This window comes from Humulus lupulus, chromosome 3 (genome assembly GCF_963169125.1).
Source record: "Humulus lupulus chromosome 3, drHumLupu1.1, whole genome shotgun sequence".
NCBI lineage: Eukaryota > Viridiplantae > Streptophyta > Magnoliopsida > Rosales > Cannabaceae > Humulus > Humulus lupulus.
The window spans coordinates 209,691,027-209,713,257 of NC_084795.1; the positions used below are offsets into that span (position 1 = coordinate 209,691,027).

General features: G+C 40.4%; 1 protein-coding gene across 1 annotated transcript; it reads left to right on the top strand.

Moving 5' to 3' along the window:
• The first annotated feature begins 204 nt into the window (after positions 1–204).
• Positions 205–582, top strand: LOC133825364 (uncharacterized). The gene has a single exon (XM_062258319.1). It carries the CDS (start codon positions 205–207, stop codon positions 580–582), a length of 378 nt encoding a protein of 125 aa, XP_062114303.1.
• Positions 583–22,231: the final 21,649 nt, after the last annotated feature.

Here is a 22,231-nt window from a genome sequence, read left to right on the forward strand (position 1 = left end):
AGAGAGATCAAGGGTGTGCTAGAGAAAGTTGTTAATCCATCTCACAAAGATTGGTCTCAAAGATTAGATGACTCTCTTTGGGCTTACCGAACTGCATTTAAAACACCATTGGGAATGTCCCCTTACCGCTTGGTTTATGGGTAGGCTTGTCACTTGCCCGTGGAGTTAGAGCATCGAGCTTATTGGGCCATTAAGAAGCTTAACATGGATCTTCAAGCTGCTGGGGAAGCTCACATGTTGCAATTGAATGAGCTTGAAGAGATGAGGTTGTTCTCTTATGAAAATGCCAAGTTGTATAAAGAAAAGACTAAGAGATGGCATGATAAGAGGATTCAACCTCGAGTTTTTGAAGAAGGACAGCGAGTTTTGCTCTTTAACTCGCGACTGAAGTTATTTCCTGGTAAATTGAAATCTAGGTGGTCGGGGCCATTCACAATCATCAAGGTGTATCCTCATGGGGCTATTGAAGTAAGGGAAGATCAGTCTGGTAGAGAGTTTAAAGTGAATGGGCAGCGACTGAAACATTATTTGGGAGGTGAGGTCAACCGCGAGAAGACCTCCATCACTTTGGAGGATCCTTAAAGCTGAGGTTGATTTGGGTTGTCAAGTGATTCAGGCACTAATTTAAAGACAACCCAACAAGAAGCAAGTGTAAACTGATATTGTATATAAAAAAAAAAAAAGACAAAAAGAAGAGGAAAACAGAAAGAAAAGAGAGAAAGAAAAAGAAAAAAAAAATATATATTTATATATGTGAGTGTTTTTAATTATAGTTATTTTTATTTTTATTTTTATTTTAATTTCACTTTTTGTAATTTTAATCCCATTTTATTGTGGTGTTTTGGAGCAGTTTTATGTTTATTTTGATGTTTTATGTGTTAAGACAGCAAGAAATAGGGTGTTTTGGAAGTAATTCTGGAGTCTGATGGTTTTGCGAGTGTTTTGCTTCAGCAAAATGGCCGCAAAGATTTCCGAAAAAAAAAAGGAGTTACGTCAAAATTGGGTTGCTGAAGAAAATCTTGGGCACTGTAGCAAGATGGGAAAAGACACAAACCTGGGTCATGGGTCATGATTTCAAATATATGTATATATATTTTACTACATATATATATTAATATATAATGATATCAATATATATTTAAAATATATATATATATATATATATGCTCATGCTATTCGGATACACAAAAAGATATATATATATAATTTCAGAGTTTTTCTTTTTTCAGATTATATGCATATATATATATGTTTATCTCTCTATTTTATTTATATGTTATTTATTTATTTTATATATATATATATATTTTTGTATATACCCATGACCCAGACCTCTCTGCCTCTCCATCTCTCGAAGACCCAGACGCCCAGAAACTCACCCTCGCCGCCACCATACTCCGCAGCTCTCCGCCCACCTCAACCCATCAAGCCACCTCTGACCTCCCATCTATCCCCCCACCCCACCCAGCCGAGAGACTCTCGGCATTCAGCCTCACCCCACCAGCGCCTTCGAACCACCCCTCTCATCGACCCCACGGACCCAGCCACGCACCAGTCCCCGTGAGCCCTTGCCCTCGCTTCTTCGCGCAATCAGCCACCACCTCGACTCCAGGCGGCATTCCACCCAGTCCAGGCGCAACACACTCTCCTTCGGGCCCCAAGTGCTTCCGACCGACCCAAGCCTTCAGCGTCCCTACTCCGTGTGTTGCAGCTGAGTGAGCTACGATCCCTTCGTGCCATCCCTTCCCGTTTTGGTCAGGTGTCTCCCAACCAGCCCGACCACCATCTCAGCATCCTGTTTCCCTTTGTGATTTTCCACAGGTGCTTCACAATCCACGCATTCAAATAGTCAGTCGAGACTCTAAAACTGGGGTATTAATTTCCTTGTACCCGTATAGTGCTATATATATTACTGGAAATTTGAGTTACTGATATTCTTTGATCTGGTGAGCACAAAGTTGTTGGAAACTCTGTTTGATAATCTGTGGCATTCCTAGGTGGCACAAAAAAGTTTTGCTCTGTTATTCTGCTGGAAAATTTTGAAGCATTTCTGTTCAGGTGCTCTGTTTGTTGTGTGATAACATTGTGAATTAGGTGCTGTCTTTTTGTGCCCATCATGACCATCAAAACACGAGCACAGAGAAAAAAAACCAACACTGTCCCACCACCAACCAAAACACCCAAGAAAGCATCCAAAAACACCACTGTCCCACCAAAGACCCCACAAATCCCCACTGCCCAACTCTTACTGCCTCCCCCAACTGCCAGAAATGCTCCTACCACCACATCAAAACCACCCCGACCCAAATCCAAAAGAGCAGCCCCACAAGCATCAACTGTGCCCCCACCAAAGCAACAAAAGACTGCCACTGCTGCCACCACAGCTGCTCCACCTCATAAAACCAAGAAACCAGCTACCCCTTCAGGTCCTGCCAGCAAACTTACTTCTGCTCAAGCCAAGGCCAGACATGAATCTGTAAAGACCAAGAAATTGTTTCCAGAGAGAGGATTTTTGCCTACCACTAGGGAGGTGCCTGCCTTTATCACTACTGTCATTGAGCAACACCAGTGGGAACTTTTCTGTCAGAAACCCGAGTATGCCATTATTCCAGTGGTAAGGGAATTTTATGCCAACCTTGCCTCTGTTGAAAATTCTGAAGTGTTGGTTCGTGGCAAGGTGGTCTCTTTTGCGGGTGAGGCTATTAATGCCCTCTTTGGGTTAGCCAACGTTGACAACTCAACTTATAATGAAATGATCTTGGCACCTACCCCAGCTGATTTTGACAAGGCGCTGCAGTGCGTCGCAGCCCCTGGAACTCAATGGTGCATCTCTTCTGGCGGTGTACGCACTCTCTTGCACACCTCCATTTTTCCTGAAGCTGCAGTGTGGCTTAGCTTTCTGAAGTGTCGATTACTGCCCACCACACATGACACCACGGTGTCCACAGAGAGGGTGTTCTTGTTGTATTGTATACTGGCTGGGCTGGGTGTCAATGTTGGCCAGATTATCTCTAGGCAGCTTGCTAGCTGTGCTAGAAAGAAGAAAGGGAAGATGTTCTTTCCCTCACTCATCACACAGCTATGCATTAGAGCTGGGGTATCTGTTGCTTCCACAGAGGATATCCTTTTCGAGCGCCGGGACATTGATTTCTCTCTGATTGGCCAAACTCGTGCACCTGCCTCAGCCTCTGGGCCTTCCACCGTGCCTCCCCCAGTTCCACTCACTGCCATCATTGCCCGGCAGCAGGAGATTCTTGGTCGGTTGGTGTGAATGGAAGCTCAACAGCATGCTTACTGGAAGTATGCTAAGCAGTGGGATGCAGCCCTCATCAAATCCCTCCAGCGCAACTTCAACAAACCCACAGCTCCATTCCCAGTCTTTCCCAACTCCATCCTGGAGGCGTGGACCGCGCCAGCTGTGCCTGATGGCCCTAGTCCTTCGGCTGCTGCTTCCGATGACTAGGAGGAGGGAGATTCTTTAACCCACTTTTGATTTGTAATTATTATTATTATTGTTTTGTAATTAATTCTGTTCTTGAACTCTCTGGTGGTCTACTCTTATTATCTACTATTTTGCTTCTATGTGTGTGTTTTGTTGCTTGTTCCGTTCCTGTCTTGTTATTTAGTTAATCTTGTAGCGATACTCTTTGCTTTTGTTCATATGTATCTAGGGGGCTCCATGACGATTTCTTTACTCAATCTAAGTTGCCACTGAATGTTTTTCTTTCTTGAGTTTTCAACTAAATTCTTTGGATGTGAATGTTGCTAGCCATTGATTGATGCAATTGTTTCTCCTTTTAGTTGGTGCATAGTTGGATTAAACAATTTTGAGACCCTAGAACGAGCTAGTTTCTTGTGAGAGCTTAAGTTTCTAGAATTACTTAGTGATTTTCCTTGAGGCGAAATCCTAGACAATACCACACCGATAACATGATTTAGGCCATCTTTGGACCGTTTGAGCCTTTGCAGCCTACCTTGTATGCATTTTTATCCCTAGTCACCCCATTGAGCTTAAGTGTCATTTTTCTTTCTTAGCCACTCATTAGCCTAGCTTTACATGTATATATTCACATCTTTTCACCACACCCTTTTAGCACCTTGATCTTTATAGGATTTATTTGTTGTGCATTTTGGGGGTTGTGATGAGTTGAGTGTGAGCAAGAAACTTGGGTGAGCGTTTTCCTTTTCTTATTTTGCTTGTTTTCACCATTGGGGACAATGTTGATTTTAAGTTTGGGGGGAGAGTGTGTTCTCAATCTTCTTGTAATCTTGCCATTTAGTTGTTTATTTTTATAAAAAAATATATATATATATAGAAAAAAAAAGAGAAATTAAGAAGTACACTCCCTTGCATCAAAGCGTCTAAAAAAAAAAAAAAAAGAGTATGTATGTTTGTAAATAAGTTTGGGGGTGTACTTTTCAAATAAAGGAAAAGTTGTTTGAGTTATTGTCTTTGTATGTTAGTAATAAAGACTAGTGGCAAGATTTATATTGTGTTGTGGGGTTTTCTTTGGGGAAATTAATGTGTGCATTTATGCATTTAGGTCCTAGAAAGATTGAGGTGTTTAGGGTGATTTGAGCCAAAAATGTATCTCTCTTATCCTACCTTTACCCTAGCCTATCATTACAAGCTTGATAAAGTCCTATTGATCTTTGGTGTGGTGTTTGTCTACATTAGTGGAGAGGGAATTACTAAGTAACGTATGGAGACATTATTTAAGCTTGAGGACCAAGGGCTAGCTTGATTTTTGGTGATTGAAATTGTTTAGGAAAAAATATGCATGCACTAAAGGGTGAAACACTTGATTCATATTTTTGGCAGCAACATTCATGCTTGAAGAATTTGGTTTAAAACTTGTGAAAGATTGAAATTCAGCTTCTCTTTTTCAAAATAAAATTTCCCGAGAGCCTTCCCCTTGTTACCATTGACATAGCAAAGTTTGTCCATTGTTGTAGTGTTTTGTCTTTGTATTTTCTTGTCTTTTGTGTCTCTTGTTAGTTGTATTGTGTTGTTAGGGTCATCACTCGAGGACGAGTAATGTTGTAAGTTTGGGGGTGTGATAACTCTTGAATAAAGAGTTATTTCATGTGCTTTTGAACTTATATTTGTGAAAAAAATCATGAGTGTTAGTTTATTTTTAGTTTTTGTAGCAAACTTGGATGTTTTCATTATCTTAATTAAGTGTAATTATTTTTTTTAGTTTTTAATAGCTATTGGGTTAAAGATAATGATTTCATGGTTAAATATTTGCACAAAGGAATGAGTGAGCTTAAGAGTCTATTGTGATGAAATTATTGTGTTAATGGCTGAATATTCAGGATTGCTGCAGCAAAACTGAAGCATTGTGATCAGCTACATTTTGGAGCATGGAACACGTGGCAGTCAAGAGTCAAGCTTACATTTCAGCTGATGTGGCAGTGGCAGAAGGAAATATCAGCATAATGGAGAAAAGGACAAAAGAGAAGGAAGACTTGATGTTTTGGGAGGAAAAGAGGGGCATTATGGTACTTTTGGAGGAGAAGAAGATAACCTAATATACCAAAATAATGCTCCAGCCGTAACAAACAAGCAGCAGCCATTTTTGGCAAAGAAAACCAGTGAGAATATTAAAGAAAACGCCAGGAAGAAATAGAAGAGAGGTTCAAGGAAGAAGGAGGCCAACCCAAGAAACTCAAGCATCATTTGGATTTGTTTTTCTCCTCTTTCTAAACTCTATTGTATTAATTTCTGAGTTGGATTTTAACTAAATATTATGGGCTGTTTTGATTATGAATTAATGTATATGAAATCAGCCATGAACTAATTTCTTGGTGGCTTGAATTGTTGATGAACCCTATGTTATAATCTATCCATTTCTTGCACTTTATTTTAGTAAAATCTCCCTTGATCATTCAAGTGTGCTTAAATTGATTTCTTTTTGTTGTTTGGCCAGCAATGACAAATTATTTTAATTATATTTAATGCTGGAAATGTTGAATGTAATAGGAAAAGCTTGAATGACACAAGTCATAATCTAGGTTAGGTTATGTTAGTAATTAATATAGGGATATGTTAACTACCTTGTGTAACCTATGAGAAGTGAAATGTGATTGCATTCTTAAATCTGATTTTGCATAGGAATATGTTTAATTAGGTAGAAGAATTAAGGTCATAAGATTTGGGAAAGTTTTATGCGTGTTAAGTGAACTTTTTGTTATCCTGGGAGTTTTGCTAGAATATTGCTGCAGCAACACGTTCGCAATTTGTTCAGGATGAATAATATAGGGGAATTCAACAATTCAAGTCCATTTTGCAATTCATAAATTTCTCTCAATTTTCTTGTTCAGTTCAGTTTTTAATTTCAGTATTTCTATTTTATTTTAATACTTTGCTTAGTCTATAAACAACCACTTGACTTTTAATTTTCTAAAATTGTTTAGTAATTGTTTTGCTTACTTTTTAATTTGCAATCCCTGTGGAGACGATCTTGAATACTTACTACTTTATTACTTGTTTTGTGACTGTGTACACTTGCAAATTTTAATCGAATCAATTTACACAACAAAAATTAACCACATAAACTCAATATGTAAACCATTATGCCAATATTCATCCACATGCATAATAATGTTATTCAGCACGCATCAATCTCAACATGCAATAGTCAAGGGCCCAGCCCCAACAGTATCTCATGCATATGTCAACTCATTCCTCATGCTCCATATAAATAAGCAGGCAAACAGGGCATTCAAACATATGTTCAAGCATGTCAATCATTCATACCAACCAACCCTGAGTCGAGCTTGTCACTGACAGCGAGCGTACATGTTCGGTCAATCTCCAGAACCAATAAACCTTGGCTCGCTCTGATACCAAGTTGTAACGCCCTACTTCCTTAGAGTTGTTACAAGTGAGTTTTAAAACGAAAAAGGTGCAATGAACTCCCTAACCGAGGTTTTTAAAACAAAAGTGTGACTAAGCAAAAGTTAAGGCTGTAATCTTTGAAAATGCGTTGTTATATTGAAAACTTCTAGTATTAAACATTTGGGATCCAAAAATAAGGTTTGAAAACCTTTTACAACTTAAAATAATTTTACAGTTGGTCCGTTATTAAAATCACAGGTTATTACAGCCATTTCTCGAAAATACCCCCAACCAAAGCAGTCGGGCAGGCCAAACATGTACGCGTCGCTTCACGCTCTCCGTACTCATGGCTGATTGACTCAATCTTTGCCCTTACCTGCAACACAGAGCACCTATGAGCCGAAGCCCAGCAAGAAAACTCATACAGTACATAACATATGCGATTTATACAGTTAACATATTAGATAATCCATAGATAACCAAGTATTCCATTAGACTAAACAAACACGGCCATGCCGTCCCAGAGGCCTTACCAAAGCCTGGGGTCTCGGTCTCCACCGAAAGGATATCACATGTATCCATGGGGTCCCACCCTGACTACAAGCACTTCACGTGCTAAGTGTTACTTCCGGCCCCACTGCCGTTCTCGAACCTTGCCGTTCATTCGGCCCTTGCCGTTGTGTCTACTATAATTGCAAATAGTATAACTCAAGTAGCATTCAAACATATATCAATTCAATTAAGTCTGCACCCTAACATGTAATGCAATATAGGGCCGTGCCCTGCAATCATCTCAGCATGCAATGTAGGGCCGAGCCCTGCAATCACATCATGGGCCCATGCCCTGTCCTACGGGTGCTATAATTTTCTTACCTGTCAATTTGATAGCTTTCAACACTTGACTCCTTGAGCACGATCCCACTCGAGCCTTAGCGCACACCTAAACACAGCCATAGGTCAAAGTCAACACCGAACCCCAAGTCTGAAAACCTAGCCTCAGGGCCAATCCCGAGCCCCCAGGGAAGTCCTAGATCCACAAAACAAGATGGAGGAATCGAACCCCGAACCCTAGGTCAAAATCCCTCAAAAATATCCCAAAAACCCCTTTCTGGGAACAGGTTAGCGCTACAGCGCTCAAAAGGGGGCGCTATAGCGCTACAAGCAGAATCAGCATCCCCAGAAATAGGGCCTAGCGCTACAGTGCCCAAAGACTAGCGCTGTAGCGCTAGCTGCAGGCAGGCAAAACCCAAATTCCTTTTCTGCGATTTCTTAGAGCCAATCTCAACCCAAACTTCCCCAAATCTTTACCAAACTCAAAATCAAGCTTATAAACACTCTCCACTCATCCCAAGCATCCCAAATCCACAAAACCCAAGCACATTCAACCCAAATCTCAAAATTCACCATGATCAACCCTAAACCCAGAAATTCAGTCAAACCACAAAGTTAAATTCTTAGAATTCATACCGTTGATGCGATTTCGACCTTGATTCATTTCCTAGACCTCCTCCTTAGCTTTCTCTTCCTCAAAGCTTGCCCAGAAATTCCCTAAAATTCCCATCATCTCAGCCCAAAACATAGCTCAAACCAGCCAAACCCTTAAAACTGAAAACTCTAAGAACTTAGTTCAAAAGTAGATGTGTTCTTGCTAATCCTTGCCAAATCTTCAAGTCTAACTCAATATCGTTGATGCTCAGCCTATCATAGCTCTCCACTGAGCTGTGCTCTAAGAAATTTGAAGAGAAATGGTGCTTGAACCCCAAACCGATCCATTGAAACAAAACCCCTCTGTTTTTCTCTCTTTTTCTTTTTCTTCCTTTTTCTTTCTTTTCCACAGCCATTCACTCTCTCTACCAATCCCACTAAGTATATAAAGCCTCATAAATCAATCTCTAAAAGCCAATTGACCAAAATGCCCTCCCTACTAATTCTAAACCCTTTTTGTCCAAGTAAGGCCATTTTAGTCATTTTACCCAATTCCCGCTAATCCTCAAGTGTCTCTAATATTTTCCCGTTGCTTTCCAACACCTGATAAATCACCAAATAAGTATTCCCCATCATCAAAATTAATCTCAGTCTATTCTCTAAATTCCTGCTTATACCCCCAGGCTCGCCCCGAGCCGGGTATAAATTCCCGCCATGACTTTTCCGCTAACCTGCTCTCCGGGATCGTCTCGAGTCACAAATCACGGATACACTCACATACCACTGTGGTCTCAACAATCATCACATATCAATACAGTTATGCCCAAAATGGCCAAAATTACAATTATGCCCTTCTAACACAATCAGGGCCTACATGCATACTAATACACATAGTCATGCATCTCAAATAGTCAAATAGTCATATAACACGCTTTAAATCATAACCATGCATTTAACTCATAAAAATCACACATAAATCCCAACATGCCCTCCTGGCACACTAATCAAGGCCCTTAAGCCTTATTAGCGATTTTTGGTCGTTACACTGCCCACTTCCAACTCTCATGGTCACCTCTCCAAGAGCCAGCTTCCTCGATGTACTAAGACTCTGCGAAGAAGAACAAACATGATTAGTGGCTCCGGAATTAACTATCCAAGATGAAAAATCACCTTCCACTAAACAAGATTCTAAAACAAGTCAAATTTACCCTTCTTTTTGTCTTTCAGTTCAGCCAGGTACTTAGGACAATTCCTTTTCCAATGACCATGAACTCCACAATGAAAACATGATCCTTTTCGATGCCTTCTTTTTGGAGTTCTTTGTAGAATTATTCTTCATGGAAGACTTGTTGGTCTTTTCTGGTTGTTTGTACTTTTTCTTGTCCTTTCCTTTGCCACCCTTCTTTTTCTTTGAATTGCCATTTGAAGTGGAAGGCTTGGTTTTAGCAACATTTTCCTCTTTAGGAACTTTTGTTTAGAGACTCAAAAGTTTGCAACTCATTCAGCAGTTGGGTCATGTTGTACTCCAACTTTTTCATAAAATAGTTGGTTTGAATGCTGCAAAAGCTGGTGTGAGAGATTCAAGTATCACACTTACTTGAGTTCTCTCATCAATGATTGCACCATGGATTTCTGCATCATGGAATATGTTTATCATGTCTAGGACATGCTCTCTCATAGAAATTTTTTTCTTCATTTTCATATTCATGAAGCTTTTAGTAGCATCATGTTTGCACTTATCATACTGATGGCCAAACATGCCTTATAAAGATTCCCAAATCACCATGTTGTTTCAACAGTTTCAAACATCTTTCTGAGCACATCACTCATACTAGCAAGCATATAACATGTGCCCTTATTGTTAGATAAGATCCAATTGTGATACTTTTCTCTAGCAGTTTTGACAGCAGTGAGAGCAGGAACCTCAGGACAATCCTCACTCAGGACAAGCGTGTGGTTTTCACATATCAAAACAATGTTCATGTTCGATATCCATTTCATGTAGTTATCACCAGTCAATTTCTCATTAGCAAGTAAAGCAGTTACAGGGTTTGGATTGGACATATTGCTGAAAAATAAATAAATAAAATAAAATGAATTAATGCATATAATAAATATCAGTTTCTATTTGCAATAGTAAACATGATGCATGAATACAACACATAAAATAACACACAAAAAAAATAGTTACTAGTCAACGATAGATTAATTTGAAAATTAATGGACCAGCCTTAGGGTAGGTCAACTAATTACAAATTAACCTTGAGACAAGATCTCAACTCCATAAGTGAAAACTTAAAAAATCATTTTTCTCTTTTGACTTACGAATTACAGTTATTTTGGTCAAGATGTACTAGTCGTGCTCGAAAGCCTAGATACATCTTTGGAGTGTAACCCATTATTTAGTGATTAATGACTTAACTAAGAGTGTGCCTTAGGGTCAGTCAAACCTGAAATACGACGCTTGTAACGACCCAAAATTGCTAATAGTGCTTAGGGCCTTGATAAGCATGTCGGGAGGGCATAATTGATATATGTGTGTGATTAAATTGTTAAATGCATGATTAATATGATTATATGAATATGTGATATGCATATGTTAAGAGTATTAGATATGCATGTGGGTCCTTTATAGCTTATAAAGGCATATTTGTAATTTTGGCCTTTTGAGGGCATAAATGTGATTTTATGTGATAAATTGTTGAGACCACATTATTATGTGGATATGTTTGCAGCATATGGCTCGAGATGGTCCTAGTAAGCGGATTAGCGAAATAGTCACAGCAGGGTTTTTTAGTGCCCGGCTCGGGGAAGCCTGGGGGTATTTTGGGAATTTAGAGAATATTTGGGGAATTATTAGATATTGAATAAGTTTGTGTTAATTAATTGGACATGACAGGATATTGGTAAATGGGAGGAACACTTGAGGAATTAGCGGGAACCGAGAGCGGAATGACCATTTTACCCCTTAGTACCCTTAGTGAACCAATAAGCTTAGAGGGGAAATGAAGTCTTTTGTTTAAACAGGGGATAAACTCAGTAAATCTGACAAGAGAGTTTTAGGCTTGTTTATGGTCTTGTTTATAGGAAGGTTTTCTTTAGTTTAGGGCTATTTTATTGCAGATTTATGCTTGTTTGTTCATGTTTCAGGTTTTTGATGCTAAGATGGTGAAGAGAGATGAATGAAGTAAAAGTTGGAGAAAATGGAGCTACTTTGAAGAAAATCAAGTTGTTTTGGAAGCAAGGAGATCGAGTTAGGCTACTGTGATTAGCGCCCCAGCGCTAGCACAATAATGTTATAGTGCTAATTGGAGTATTTGAAGGCCTTTTGTTTACGTAAATAGCGCTACAAAACTAGCGCTATAGTGCTAGTTGATATTTATTTGGAGTCTGATTGTAGCACTACAGCGCTACAAACCTAGCGCTATCGATGCAATTTTGAAATTTTAAGCCCTTTTAGAAGGACAAAAGGATCTTTTCACTTGGGAGCATTGGAAAACTATTTAAGTGACATTATTCTACTATTTTTAGGGGAGGCTGATTAGTTTTATAAACCCTACATTTAGAAAAGACTACTGTGACTATTGTATTTAGATTTCTTTTTATGGTTTATTACTTTCTAAATTTCTTCTTCATCTTAATTTCTTTCTTAGGTTATTTTTCATGAACAATTATCTGAATTCTGTTGTCATTATTTTATCAATGAACTAAATCCTTTATCTAGGGATTAATGTAGTTACTTGAATTTCAATTTAATTTTATTATGATGTTCTCTTGATAATTTTTCTCTATTCTAATCTATATGATGTTTGCCTAATGCTTCTAAATACTTAATCACTATTTAAGTGATTTAATGATCTTGATTCACCAAAAGATGAGAATTGACTATGCTATCATTATATAGATATAGGTTGCATATTGGACAAAAGTACCTGTATGACTTATGTTGTAATTAGGTTTCCATGCTTAATGCCTTCTATATGTTTAAGTTTATCACATAGATGTAGAAAACCAGCATACAGGCTGAGATCTTATATCTTGAAAAAGAATAGGAATCGATTTATGTTAACCTGCTATTAGAATAGGAAGAAGAGATTTAGAACTGGTTAGCAAAATTAATAGAATGAAATGTTGATGAAATTAATTCCCTAGGCTTTTAATTATTGATTTCTAATCCGTTGATTCATTGTTTTGCTTACAATTATTTAAATTGTGTTCGTAGTTTAGAATTATTCATCTTAATTTTAATCGACAAATATAAATTGAAAAGAAATTATTGGTAATTGTTTATTAGTCTATGTGGGATGATCTCTATTCTTATAGAATTTTTTACTTAACACGACCACATATACTTGCGTGCAAATTTAAGCAATGAAAAGCCTAAGGAGTAACTAGAAGACTTTGGAAGCCTCTCAGCTCACTCTCCCTTCCCCTCTCTCTCACATATTGTCTCTCTCTCTCTCACTCTTCCTCTCTTTACACTTTGAAGCTAAGGAAAAAAGGCAAAAGAATTTAGGCTTCAGGCTGGAATTTTGGAATGAATTTGGAAGAATTGAAGCTTTGGAAACCAAGGGTTTGGTTGAGACTTGGAACTTAACATCTGAAGTTGATGCTATAAGCTTGAAAGGATTCAACAGCTATTAAGGCTTATCATCAAGGCTTGGGACTAAGGATCATGCTTGGGACCGTTACGCATCCTCCACTCGGGATTCGAGGTAAGAAAACTGCACCCTTGTGTCGCTATGTTGGGCCTGAGATTCCCTACATTTGAGTAAATGTGTTGTATAACTGTGATATTGCTATGCGAACATGAAATGATCGGCCTAAGAGAGCTGGGGTTGATGTCTTGCGCACAGAACGCAGCTCAGCCACTGTGAGTCGGGGTCAGTGAAGTAAATAAGGGCTCGGCCTAACGGCGTCGACCCCGAGCATTTGCATATTGATTGAGATTTATTTCTTAACATACGTGTTTATTGTTCTTAGTTTGACACCTATGACTTGTTGAAATTTTGGATTACTGCCTTTCGATTGATTGGATCTAATCACTGATTATGTATTTCTTGTTATGGTTTTCTTTATAGGCCTTGGCTCATGGGTGCTGCATGGTGGAGGTAAACACAAGGGTAAGTTTGACCAACCATGAGTTGGAGAGCTCTGGGGGCGAGGTGTACATTATCAGCTGCTTGTCCACCACGGTCGAAGGAAAGTATAGGGACAGATCCTAAAATTTGTATTTTGCCATTAGAGTGGCCACTGGTTGTATATAAATTTTTTTAAAGTCATAAATTGTCTCTTAAACCCTGTTTTTGGGATCCCATGTACCAAATGTCAATTTTAATGAAATTAATTGTTTATGTTCAAAATCTTTTAAACCTAACCTAGTAATTTACCTTAGGATCACATTACTGTTCAAACAACTTGATTAGCAAGTCTTGCACTATTTTAAAACACACAGTGTAACGGTCTTGGTTATCCAGGGCATTACAACTTGGTATCAGAGCGGTCCAGGTTTAAAGGTTCCTAAAGATTGGCTGGACATGTACACTTGCCGCTAAAGACAATCTCGACTCAGGGTTTTGTAATTGTATATATGTGATTACATGTGTAACACCCTGGATAGCCAAGACCGTTACACTGTGTGTTTACAAAAGTGCTAGACTTGCTAATCAAGTCGTTAAGTTGAAAACGTGTTATTGAAACTATTGTGGAACTAGGGTTAAAACATTTTGTACTTAAAAATAGCGTTTCTTATAAATAAAACTTTCTCTATTTACACGGGATCCCAAAATCAATAGAATTAAAACCATTTACAAAAGATTCAAGATTTTATTACAGTATTAGCCATACTAAGGCAAAATAGACAGTTAAACAATCCCTGTCCTGATTCACTCCTCGGCCATGGCGACCGAACAGCTGACTATGTACATTCTGCCCCGCAGCCCTCCACCTCAGGGTTGGTCCAACTTGCCTGTGCCTTTAACTACACCACGTAGCACCCGTGACCCAAGTCCCAGCAAGAAAACACAATAACAGAGCATAAGCAATCAAGAGACAATCCAATATCTCATATCACATAGGCATGTTCTCAATCATATAAGCATTCATGATAATCAAATATTCAGCATACTAAACATGTCAACTCATATCAATCACCAATTTACAAATGATAACTAGGGTTAGCGCCCTCAGGTCGCACCCTCTATTTATCCCACTGACTCTGGCCCGCTTAAACCGAGCTAAGTGAATATTTAGCTGTCCTCGGCTACCAGTGGCCAAGCCGCGCCCTGTGCGCAAATATTGTATACGACACCCTTAGGTCATTTATCACATGTCCCATAGCATAATACCATCTATGACATTATACAGATATCGGGAGCACTTAGTCCCATCATAAACATATACCGGGTGCAGTTTTCTTACCATTAAATTTGCTAACTTTGTTCACTTTGATCCTTGAGGACGATCCCCTTTGAGCCCTAGCGCACACCTAGTCACAACCATAGGTCAAAGTCATCACCAAACCTCCAGTCCAAAACCTAACCTCAGAACCAATCCCGAGCCCTTGGGAAGCCTCAATTCCACCAAACGGGGTGGTGGAATCGAACCCCGAACCCCCGGGCAAAAACCTTTGAAAATAACTCAAAAACCCTCTTCTGGAAGCAAGGTAGCACTACAGTGCTCCTTGGAGGGCGCTACAGCGCTACAAGCAGAACCAAAATCCCCTAGACAACCAAGCCTAGCGCTACAGCGCCCAAAGGCTAGCGTTGTAGCGCTAGTCACAGAACCAGCACCCCTGCATTTTTCCTTCCTGCGATTTCCCCGAGCCAACCCTTACCAAACCTTTTCCAATCTTCAACCAAACTTAAAAACAAGCTTATCAACACACTCCACTCACCCCAAGCATCCCAAATACATAAAACCCAATCACATCCACCCCTAATCTCATAATTCACCATGGTTGAACCTCAAACCCAGAAACTTCAGCACAACAGTCAAAACCTCATAATTTAAAGCTTATAATTTCATACCTTCAATGGGGATTCGTCCCTAAGTCACCTTCTACACGTCCTTGGCTTACTCCTCCTCAAACCCCTGTCTTGAATTCCCTAGAGTTCCCACCAAATTCAGCTTAGACACCATAGTTCAATACCAAAACCAGAAACTAAGGAAACTTCGAAGTCTTACCTCAACTAAATGGTTTGTTCTTGCTAAACCCTTGCCAATTCTTCAAGCCAGACCAAGAACTCTTGCCTTAAGCTTACTCTGGTTTCCCCTAAGTTTCTGCTCCAAAATACCTCAAGAACTGGTGAAGAAAACCTAGACCGACCTTGACAAAATGGCATGCTCTTCTTTCCATTTTTTTTCTTTCTTCCCTTTTCTTTCATTCCTCAGACTTCTACTTCATTCTACAAACTCAACTAAGCATAAAGCCTCAGTTATTCCTATCTTTATATGCCAAATGACCACAATACCCTCCCCTTTAATTCTAAATCCTTTAATCCACTTAGGGGCATTTTGGTCATTTTACTCAATTCCCGCTAATTCCTCAAGTGTCTCTAATATTTTTCGCTTACTTCCTAATACCTAATTAATCACCAATTATATTCCTCGATGTTGGAATAGACCCCAATATATTATCTAAATTCCCATTTATACCCCCAGGCTCGCCCCGAGCCGGGTATAAATCCCTGTCGTGACTTTTTAGCTAACCTGCTCTTTAGGATCGTCTCGAATCACAGATCAAAAATATATCCACATAATAATGTGGTCTAAAAAATTATCACATATATATACAGTTATGCCCTCAACGGGCCAAATTTATAATCATGCCATTTTTAACCTAATCAGGGCCTACATGCATACTAATACACATAGTCATGCAATCTCAGATATTCAAATAGTCATATAACATACTTTAAATCATTAATTCACATATATTCCAATTATGCCCTCTCGGCACACTAATCAAGGCCCTTAGTCCTCATTAGTAAATTTGGGTCATTACAACATGGTTAAGTGCTTGAATGAAATATGAATGCTTTAATCTGTATGATTAGTAGGGAGCATGAGATACTGATAGGGCCTGGCCCTTGATTGCTATGTGATGATAATGAGGCATGCTTATTAGCATTGTTGTTGCATGTGAATGAATATTTTAATGATTATTCGCATCTTAATTGCTTATGTGGATTGAGTTTTAATGGTGGACTATAAAAAGACTGTGAACCTGTCATCTTTGCCTGACCGCCGAGTCATTGATTGCAGATAATATTGGATAATTATGTGTCCAAGGCAATCTATACGACTAGCTAGCACATGGTATGAGGCTAGAGATGATGATCAGGTCCAAAACCCTATGCCAATCCTTGAGAACTGGCAGCAGATACTTGCAGATATGCAAGCCCGGTTACAGAGTCAGGAAGAGCAGATCCATCTTCTGAGACAGCAAGCTCCGTCAAGGAGTGCTGCACTTATTTTTCCACCTGGTATGGCACTAGTTGTATAGACACCTGAGGTTGGGAACATGTGGGAGCCCTTGTATGAGCGGTTCAAGAGGCAACACCCTCCAACCTTTGAGGGAGGACCAGATCCACTGAAGGGAGAATAGTGGATGAGTATGATTACTTCTATCCTAGATTTCATGAGGGTGGATGGTAATGACAGGGTGGTCTGTACCACCTATATGCTTAGAGAGGATGCCCGTATTTGGTTGGATGTGGAATCACAGACCAGCGACGTTTCTACTCTAAGTTGGGATGGGTTTAGAGGTCTATTCAGCAAGAAATACTATAATGTTGTCATTAGGGCAGCGAAGGTTAGTGCGTTTATGTTGTTGGTGTAGGGCAACATGACAGTCACAGAGTATGCCTTGAAGTTTGATAGGCTTGCGAAGTTCGCACCACATCTAGAGCCTACATATGCAGCCAGACAGCACAAATTTATTAGAGGGCTTAATGCAATGATAGCCCGGGATGTGAGAATTACAACCATACATGGGGGAACGACTTATGCACAGGCTGTTGAGAAAGCTCTTATAGCTAAAGAAGTAGAGAATAAGATTTGGATGGAAAACACTGCGAGACGGGAGGTTCGCAGGTTGATGCCTCCATACACAGGTTATGGTAGCGGCGGAAGCCCCAGTGATCTGAAGAGGAAGACCCCTAACACTTCGACAACTACTGGTCCTGATAGGAGGGGTCAGGATGCTCAGTGTAACGCCCTACTTCCTTAGAGCCATTACTAAGTGAGTTTAAAACATGCTTTTAACTCGCTAATCGAGGTTTTAAGGCGAACGTGTAATCAAATCTTAAACAGAGACATGAACTTTGAAAATAATTCCATTTATTGAAAATCATAAAACATTTAGCATTTGGGATCCCAAAATACTGTTTATAAATATTTACAACTCAAAATATACTTTAAGTCGACTATACGACAAAATGGGGTTCTTTACAAACAACTTCCAAAAATACCCCTGGCCGTGGTAGCCAGGCAGACCAGACATGTACGCGCCGCGTCATGCTCTCCATACACATGATCGGTTGACTTTCTCCTTGCCCTTACCTGCACCACAGAGCACCCGTGAGCCAAAGCCCAGAAAGAAAACTCCACATAAACAGATAACATACGCATATGAACAACTTAGCATATAACCAATTTGTCAACAAGCTAAACACATACGGCCATGCCGTCTCAGGCGCTTACCAGGCCCTGAGTTTCCGTCTACACCGTAAGGATATCCCTGGTATCCTTCAGGGTCTTACCCTGGCAGCTCGCACTCCGCGTGCTAAACGCTGCTCCCGGTCCCTTGCCGTTCTCAGCCTTCTCCGTTCCCAGCCTTCGCCATTCCCGACCTTCGCCGTTCACAGCCCTAGCCGATCTTTCACATATATGCATACATAGAATGATTAAAACGTAACTTAAACATATACTAACATAATCAATCGGCTACACCCAACACATAATCATATAGGGTCGTGCCCTGCAACACAACTATGGGGCCTCGCACTGCTCTATGGGTACAACAGCTTTCTTACCTGTGTCCCGAGGTTCTTGAGCACTAAACACTCGAGCACGGTCCTCTAATTCGAGCCTCACTGAGAACCTAGTCACAACACATAAATAGTACTCCCATTACTAACCAATTCAAAAGCATCTCCCGGAACCAATCTAGAGCCCTCGGGACCTCCCGGATCCCCACACAAAGTGCTGGAAGCGTCCCCCAAGCCCCCTGGGCAAAAGCCTAAAAACTGAAATTTTCCCCTGCTCAGTAATGGCCTAGCGTCGTGGCACTAGCTCATAAGGGCCACGGCGCCCAGCGTGGCTCCCTTCCCCTGATGTAGCCTAGCGCCACGGCACAAAAGAACAGGGTCACGGCGCCCCTTCGCAAACCCAGAAATCTGGGTTTCTCCAAATGTTTTTCTCGAGCCAAAACACTCCCAAATCAATACCAAGGCATGCCTAAGTCCCAAATTCATTTCAAAACCCCAAATAAACCATCTAACAACTCATAAACATCAACAACAAGCATAGATACACAATCAATCCCAAAAATCACTTAATAGCTCAAAATTCTCAAAACTTAAACCAGCCTTTAGAAATCTTAAACCAAACCAGAAATAAACTTCAAATATGCATGGAATTCTTACCTCAAGTGGAGATTCGACCTTGAGCTGCATTCCAAATCAAATTCCAAGTTTAACTCACTAAATCCAAGCTGAACCTAGCAACAATTCACCCCAAGAACCCACCAAGCAAAACACACACTTCAATTCTCAAACCATAACATTCTTAGCTGAATTCTACAACATAATTACTCAGAATTTCCTTACCTCAATATGTAGAACAACCTCTAAGTTTCTGGCCTTGACTCCCCTCTTGATTCAACAAAATTCAGATACCCCCTTCCTTCCTTCTTGCTTCTTAACTTCTCCTTATTTTTCAACAAGAATTGAATTTTGTCTAAGTGTAGAAAACGTGAATGACTTTCTCTCAGCCATAGTTATCCCTTCCTAAAGCCAAATTACCCATTTGCCCTCCCATCTAACCTATGCTCTAGCTAATCCTCAAGGGCAACCTAAACCTTTCCTATCCTCTTACAAAAATACCTCTTTCTCACTTAAAAGTAACTATCCTCAAGAGTTACCTATAGTTACCCAAGTTAGCAAAGTGCTATTAACTATTACCCAAAATTCCCAAACTAAATTTATAATATTCCCAAAATACCCCTAGGCTCCTCTCGAGCTGGGTATTTGACCCCGTTGTGACTTTCTAGCTAAACATCTCCCTAGGACTGTCTCGGAACGTGCATCACAAATATATCATCATTATATCACATATATAACATTTATGCCCTCAACGGACTAAAATTACAAATATGCCCCTGACAACCAGATGGGGCCCACATGCATATTTACTCACCTAAACATGCATTCTAACCACATATTCATTAAATTCACATAAATTAATACAGTATAACAATTATTGCCTTCCAAGCACACTAATCAAGGCTCCGCTCCCGCATGTAGAGATTTCGTCCTCGAAATTTCCTGAACAATTCGGGATACCGCTCCTGCATGTTTGATTCAATTCCATTGTCGCCTCCTCAACCTTGCTATTTCTCCACAGAACTTTCACCAAGGCGATGGTCTTGCTCCGCAAAATTTTATCTTTCCGGTCAAGAATCTGAACCAACTTCTCCTCATAGGAAAAATCCTGGTCCAGCTCCAAACTCTCATAACTCAATACGTGTGTTGAATCTGATACATACTTTCGGAGCATGGACACATGAAAAACATTATGAACCCTTGATAAGGCTGGAGGCATTGCCAACCTATAGGCTACCTCCCCAACCTGCTCCAGAACCTCGAAAGGACCTACAAACCTAGGGCTTAACTTGCCCCAAATGCCAAACGGTTTCACTCCTCTCAGAGGTGAAACCCTAAGGAACACATGGTCACCAACCTGAAACTCCACACTCCTACGTTTCAGGTCTAAATAACTCTTCTCGCGACTCTGGGAGGCGAGCATTCGCGCTCCAATCTTCTCAATTGCCTCATTGGTCTTCTGAACCCTCTCGGAGCCAAATAACTTCTCTCACCCGTCTCGTCCCAATGGATAGGTGATCTACACTTCCTCCCATATAGCATCTCATACGGAGCCACTCTGATAGTCGCTTGATAGCTGTTATTATACGATAACTCAATCAAAGGAAGATACTTACTCCAAGATCCCCCAAAGTCTAATACACAGGCTCGCAACATATCTTCCAATATCTGAATCGTTCTCTTAGACTGTCCATCTGTCTGAGGATGATAAGCGGTACTAAACCGTAACTACGTGCCCATAGCCTTCTGCAGGCTCTCCCAAAACTTGGAGGTGAAGGTGGGGTCTCTGTTAGACACTATCGACCTCGGAGCTCCATGAAGTCGAACAATTTCCTTCACATATAATTCAGCATACTGCTCCACAGTATAAGTCGTCCTGACAGGCAAAAAGTGGGCTGACTTGGTATACCTATACATAATCACCCACACCAAGTCATGCTGTCCCACAGTTCTCGGCAAACCAACCACAAATTCCATGGTAATGTCCTCCCACTTCCACTCCGGAATCCCTAGAGGCTGCAGCAACCTTGCTGGCCTCTGATGTTCAGCCTTGACCTGCTGACATGTTAAACACTTGGCCACATAATCCACCACATCCCTTTTCATGCCCGACCACCAATATAAAGCTCTCAAGTCTTGGTAAATCTTCGTCGTACCTGGATGTAAAGAGTAGGGAGTGGTATGCGACTCATTTAAAATCTCCCGTCGGATAACAGAATCCATCGGAACACATATCCGACCCTTGTACTTCAGTAACCCCATCTCCGAAAGAGAAAAGTCCTTAGCCACTCCGACTAAGACGTTCTCTCTGTGACCTCTCAACTAGGAATCTTTCCCCTGCGCCTCCTTGATCCTCTCAAGGAGTGTAGACTGAAGAGTGATGTTGGCTAACCACCAACTCTATTCCCGCTCTAGTCATCTCCTCAGCAAGCTTATCAGATATCTGTCTTGAACTGAACAATTGTCCTAGGCCTCTCCAACTCAATGCATCAACCACTACATTAGCCTTCCCAGGATGGTATAGGATATCACAATCATAATCCTTAACCAACTCTAGCCACCATCTCTGGTGCATATTCAGATCCTTTTGAGTAAAGAAATACTTCAAACTTTTATGGTCGGTGTATATCTCGCACTTCTCTCCATATAAATAATGTCTCCAAATCTTAAGTGTGAAAACCACCGCTGCCAATTCCAGATCACGCATGGGATATCTCTACTTATACTCCTTTAACTGTCTCGATGCATAGGCTATCACTTTACCAGCTTGCATCAGCACACACCCCAAACCCTGTCTGGAAGCATCACAGCAAACCAAAACTTCTCATTATCTGTTCGCAGACTCAACACTGGCGCGGTGATCAGTCGTCGCTTCAACTCTTTAAAACTGTTCTCACATCTGTCCGTCCAGACATACCTTGTCTTTTTCTTTGTCAGTTCTGTCAAAGGCGTAGCTATTCTGGAGAACCCCTCAACAAACCGCCGATAGTATCCTGCTAAACCCAAAAAACTCCTCACTTCAAGAACATTGCTCGATCTAGGCCAATCTCTAACTGCCTCAATCTTACTTGGATCAACTAGAATCCCCTCCTTACTGACGATGTGACCCAGAAACGTGACTTGCGGTAACCAAAACTCACACTTGCTGAACTTAGCATATAACTTATGCTCCCTTAACCGCTGTAAAACCAACTGCAGATGCTGCTCGTGCTCTGTCTCTGACTGAGAGTACACCAAGATGTCGTCGATGAATACAATCACAAACTTATCCAAATAATCCTTGAAAATCCTATTCATTATATCCATAAAAGCTGCTAGGGCATTGGTTAAACCAAAGGACATAACCAGGAATTCA